General features: G+C 33.7%; 1 protein-coding gene across 1 annotated transcript; it reads right to left on the bottom strand.

Annotated features, from left to right (window-relative positions):
- Window positions 1-1,003: 1,003 nt before the first annotated feature.
- LOC132600362 (probable leucine-rich repeat receptor-like protein kinase At1g68400) lies at window positions 1,004-4,725 on the bottom strand. The gene is made up of 3 exons (XM_060313450.1): window positions 3,934-4,725; window positions 2,419-3,081; window positions 1,004-1,899 (listed from the first exon to the last, which is right to left on the bottom strand). The coding sequence occupies exons 1-3, from the start codon at window positions 4,589-4,591 to the stop codon at window positions 1,316-1,318; spliced, it is 1,905 nt and encodes a 634-aa protein (XP_060169433.1). The 5' UTR covers window positions 4,592-4,725; the 3' UTR covers window positions 1,004-1,315.
- Between the last annotated feature and the right edge of the window lie 589 nt (window positions 4,726-5,314).

Raw genomic sequence — 5,314 nt, 5'->3', positions numbered from 1 at the left:
TTGTTTATAAGAGATAAATAAAATTATTTTGATTAACTGCAGGTATCTGTCAACACTAGTACAACTTCTTAATGTGTGGTATCCAATTCAATCTCTGGCTCAACCATGTCCATTAAAAAAAAAGTCGACCATTTTAGACCAAATTATAAAGTGAACTCTGTGTTTCTTCGATTACTTTGAGGATGATAAAACTGGATTTTCCCCTCAAAATGGGTGACAGAAGGGTTAGAACGGCCCAGCTAATTCGAATTCGCATAGTAAAAAGGTTACCATGAGGGTTTTATCACTTTTTATCAAAAGCGAACTTCGTTTCAAGGATTCAACTTGAAACTTTTTAATTAAAGATGAAAGAATTCAACTTGAAACTTTTTAATTAAAGATGAAAGAATTTTTATAATTGTACCATATCTTTGGTGATAGAAAAGATTATACTAGCTAAATAGTCACTACTGTTAAAAGCACTTTAGACTTTTGGCATCGTCATTAGAGATGAACGGGTGGCTGAGCGTTATCGCGAGATAATTTCGCTACGGAATATTTCATTTTCATTACAAAAATTGTTAGTATCAGGTTTGGAGTTTACTAAGTTGTCCACTTATTTTTGACAAACAAAAAAAGCAATGTTAGACCCGTAGGAAAATAAATAATACTCTCTCTGTTTCAATTTATGTGAACCTATATTTTTTAATCCGTGCCAAAATGAATGATCTCTTTCCTAAAGTCTTCACTCTTTCTTACAACCATACAAATATTCAACACTTATTTTGAACCACAAGTTTTAAAAATCTTCACTCTTTCTTAAATGTTGTTCCTAGTCAAATGAGTTCACATAAATTAAAACGGAGGGAGTAGTACATATAAACACCATTTGACTAGTTGGAAGAGTTATTACCTTATATGATCGCTTTCTTTTGAGTTTGGATTTTTCAGACATTTTTAACAGTGACAATGACTTCCTCTCAGTCTGATAATAATTAATAATGACAGACAAGGTGCACAAATAAGAAGAAAACAATTATGTGATCCACGTATTATTATTTTTACACTCTTTGGCAAATACTATGGTAAGAAATGGGTAGCTTATACAAGAAAACCAAAATAAGTACAGAATGATATAGTAATTTTACCAAATTATTTCTAGGTGAAAATTGGAAACAAAAAAAATAATCATCATGACTACTTGTCTACCAGGAATCAAATTCAAATTGTGAGTAGAAGGAGAAAAATTAGTAGTAAAGAATTCTATTTTTCTTCCTGTTCTCTTGAGGGTCAGTGACGCACGATTCAAAACTCGATGGATAATGGGATTGTTCCTCTATTTGTTCTCTCTTTTCGTGATGTCTTTGATCATTTTCTCCACAACAATCATCTTTGGCCTATCTTTAGGAGATGAAACCAAACAAGCCATAGCCACTTTTAAAAGTGCAACCATTTCATCTTCCATTTCTTTATACCTTGCAAGTTCAAAATCAAACACATCCCAAGTCCATTCTTTGTTCACAACCCTTTGTACCCATTTTGCCAAACTTGTTTCCCCTTCACTTGTGGCAATTTTCCCAGTCAAAATCTCTAACAAAACCACTCCAAAGCTATAAACATCACTCTTTTGAGAAAATTTTCTTGGATTTTGGTTTGTGTTCATAGTGTTTTGTGTTGATAATTCTGGTGCTGTGTACCCATTGTTTGATGAATTTGGCATTTGTAAGAGCAAGTGGAGACATATATCAGAGATACAAGCATTGCCATAGTGATCAATTAGTATGTTTGATGATGTGAAATTCCCATGGCAAATCTTGGTTTTGTTGTAGCTATGCAAGAAACTAAGTCCCTTTGCTGCTCCTAGTGCATATTTTAGTCTTGTAGTCCAATCCAATGGTGTTCTTCCCGGTCCACGATTACCTGTGGAACTTTTACATTATCAGATCACCTAAAAGATAACTATAAGTAACTATTATGATAAGTGTAACTTGTTATTTGAAAGATAAGGCAAACAACTGACTATAATATGTTAAATTACGCTGATAGTATAAGAAGTTAGTTAATAATAAAGTATAACAACAACAACAAGAATAACATACCCAATATAATTCCACAAGTGGAGTTTGGGGAGGGTAGTGTGTATGAGACCTTACCCCTACCTCGTGGAGGTAGAGAGGTTGTTTCCAATTGACCGTCGGCTCAAGGAAAAGCGTTTCAAAGCAGTTCGGGAAAAGAAATAACGAAAGTAAGAAGTCACGGCAAATACTAAAAAAAGCATGCATGACAAAGCATTCTGGGAAAAAGGAAAAATGACTACAATAGAATAATAGGGTAATTGAAGTACAAGAAATAACAAATAGTTACTAATAATGTATATAAGTTTTAATTTCTCAATAATTTGAATTTTGGAATTGAGAACAGAAAAGATGAAGAAATTACCATGTAAGAGGTTGTGTAGGCTTCCATTGGGGAGAAAATCATAGACAAGAAGCAACTCCTCTTTTGAAGAATAATAAGCTCTAAGTGACACAACATTAATGTGTCTCAAATTACCAATCAATCTCAAAATTCCATCAACATCCTTCATTTTCCTCAACTTTTCAATTACCCTTTTAACCACAACAACATCTCCATTATTATCCAATATAGCCACTTTGTAACTTGTTCCAACACTCCCTTTTCCCAACATTTCAGCTGAGGCCTTCAACAAATCATCAACTTTGTTAAAACCTTTGCACCCTTCAAAACAAACCATTGTTACAAATTGATCACTTGTTCTTTTGACACCATATTCAAATGAATGGTACAAACTTGAACTACTCGTGTCCTGATTATTGTTCTTCTTCTTCTTCAACGTGTAAGTTTCTCTTTCTTGATTTTTCTTTCTGTAATAACAACAACATGTTATTACGAAAACTGTCATCATAACACCAATTGCATCAATTGTGACTATCAAGAGGAACATGTTTGAACTCAAATTCTTCTTCTTTTGATTAGAAAAGTTGACTTGTGAATTAGGAGTGCTCATCACTGTTGGATTACTACTCACTGTTTCACTCGGGCAAATAGTTCGTAATGGATATCCACAGAGGCGAACGTTTCCTGTAAGAAAAATACATTAGCTTTCGCCTTTTTTTTTTTCTTTTTCTTTTTCTAAAAGCAAACTAAAAAAGAAAGAGATATGGAATCATGTTGTGCAGGTAGGATTAGGGAAAAATTCATAAAAACCTCTTTTCAAACCCTGTAATTGAAAAAATATCAACTGTCACGAAGCTTTGAATTTTCCACAGGTGAAACTCGACCTGTGGAATTTGAAAATCCATGACAGTGGTTAATTTTCAAAGACAAGACGGAAAAGTGGTTAGTAAACGTTGTTTCTACATAGGATTATCATCATTATTTGAACAGGTTCAATGATGATCCGTTTATTAACTTGACCAATTTTGACTTCTACAAGTTGGGCTAGCCATTTTTCAACCTTGTAATAGAGAAAATAGCCATTGTCACGAAATCTCAGATTTCACAAGTGAAACTCCATGAAAATATTCTGAAGTTTCACCTGTAAAAATGGAACTTCATGACAGTGGTTAATTCACAATAAGATAAACTAAAAATTGGGTACTTGAGAATTTTATCCATTTTGATCCGCTCAAATTTTACCCAAAAACTTTGAATAGGTTTAATCAAGACCCGTTTATTAATTTGTTCCAGTTTTGAGCTTAGGGAGAGGACGGGGTAGCCATTTTCCGGTCTTGTAGTTGAGAAACTAGCCATTATCATGAAGTTTCAAATTTCATAAGTGAAACTGCATAATAATATCCTGAAATTTCACCTGTAAATTTGAAACTCCGTAACAGTTGTTTTCAAAAACATGAACTTAACATGACTATTCGTGAATTTTATCCGTTTTGACCGGTTCAAATTTAACCCAACTCACTCATTTGCTAACTTTACCTGAAAATGATGCCACTGGAAATTTGGACAACCAATTTGGAATCTTTCCACTAAAATCATTGCCAGAAATATTAAACTCCTTAAGTGGAACAGCAGCTCTTGTTTCATCAGCACCAAGTGATCCGCTAAAGGAATTAAACTCAAGATACAGAGTCATCAAATGCGGTAACTGATCCAACTCCATTACAGGTATCTCACCTGAAAACTCATTATACGACAAATCAAGTCGTCTGAGACGCTTTAAACGGTTAATCCCTGACGGGAATTCACCCGAAAAGTTGTTGTGTGAGAGATAAACATGTTTCAAATTAGGCCAAGAATCGAAACTCGGTATCATATTGAGAGAATTGTGGTGTAAACTCAAATGACGAATTTGTGTAAGATGGGTTAATGGATATATTGAGCCTGTGAGATTTAAGTGATTGAGTACAATTTTTATGACTCTATGAGTAATGGGGTGACATTTAATGCCTAACCATGAAGAACAGGGCACATTTTTAGACCATGAAGCGAGATAATTCGACGTGTCGGCTTTGGATTTGAAGACTAAAAGGGATGAGAGATCGTCAGAATGAGATATGGTGAAGAAGACGGAGATGAAGAGAGAGAAAGAGAGTATTTTAGAGAGAGAAAATTGGTTGTGATACAGAGCTACCATTTTTTGGCTATGTTTTGAGTGCTCTGTTTTTGCTCTGTTTTAGAACAGAGAGAAGGAAAATAGTTGTATTATATCAAATTTATCCTCCTATTATGATGTTGACTTGACCGTTAGCCTTTCATTATTTTTGTGTTCTATTTCCTAGTTCTGTATTACGAGGATTCATCGTGAATTGACAAGTTTTAATGTTGGTGGTTAGCGTAATGCAATTATCTTTTATTATTCAGGTTTGTGACGATCTGAACTTGTTTGGAATTGAAGCGTAATATTTACAAGTAGTCTCCGTGAGAAGGGTTAATTAGCAACTTTGACTACCGTGTGCTATCACATGTTAATAGCCTCTTCGGTCGAGTTTCTGTGAAGCCAAAAGTTCATACTCTTATAAATAAAAGAGTGCTTCATTTAAAGAGTTGAGGTTTTAGGCCAAAACTTTTAAGAAAAATGAGTGTTTTATGGAGTAGCAAAAGCTGCAAAAATAACTTACATTTGGAATCATGACACACAAATTAATGCTCTAATATTGACAAAACCGATTTTCATAATAATTAGCTAAACAGAAAAGACTACTCTCCAGAAGTACACTTCAGACAAAATATTTTCAAAATAAGTAGATTTTAAAAATTGGCCCAATTAACTATGAATTATACTCTGTGTAAATGGAAATCCTTATTTTAGAAATTTCTGAAGGCCTGTATTTATGATGTTACATCATACTTGCAAAGT

The sequence above is a fragment of the Lycium barbarum genome, chromosome 6 (assembly GCF_019175385.1).
Source record: "Lycium barbarum isolate Lr01 chromosome 6, ASM1917538v2, whole genome shotgun sequence".
NCBI classification, from domain to species: Eukaryota; Viridiplantae; Streptophyta; class Magnoliopsida; order Solanales; family Solanaceae; genus Lycium; species Lycium barbarum.
Note: the sequence above shows the minus strand (reverse complement) of the source record. Positions and strands in the feature narration are given on the sequence as shown.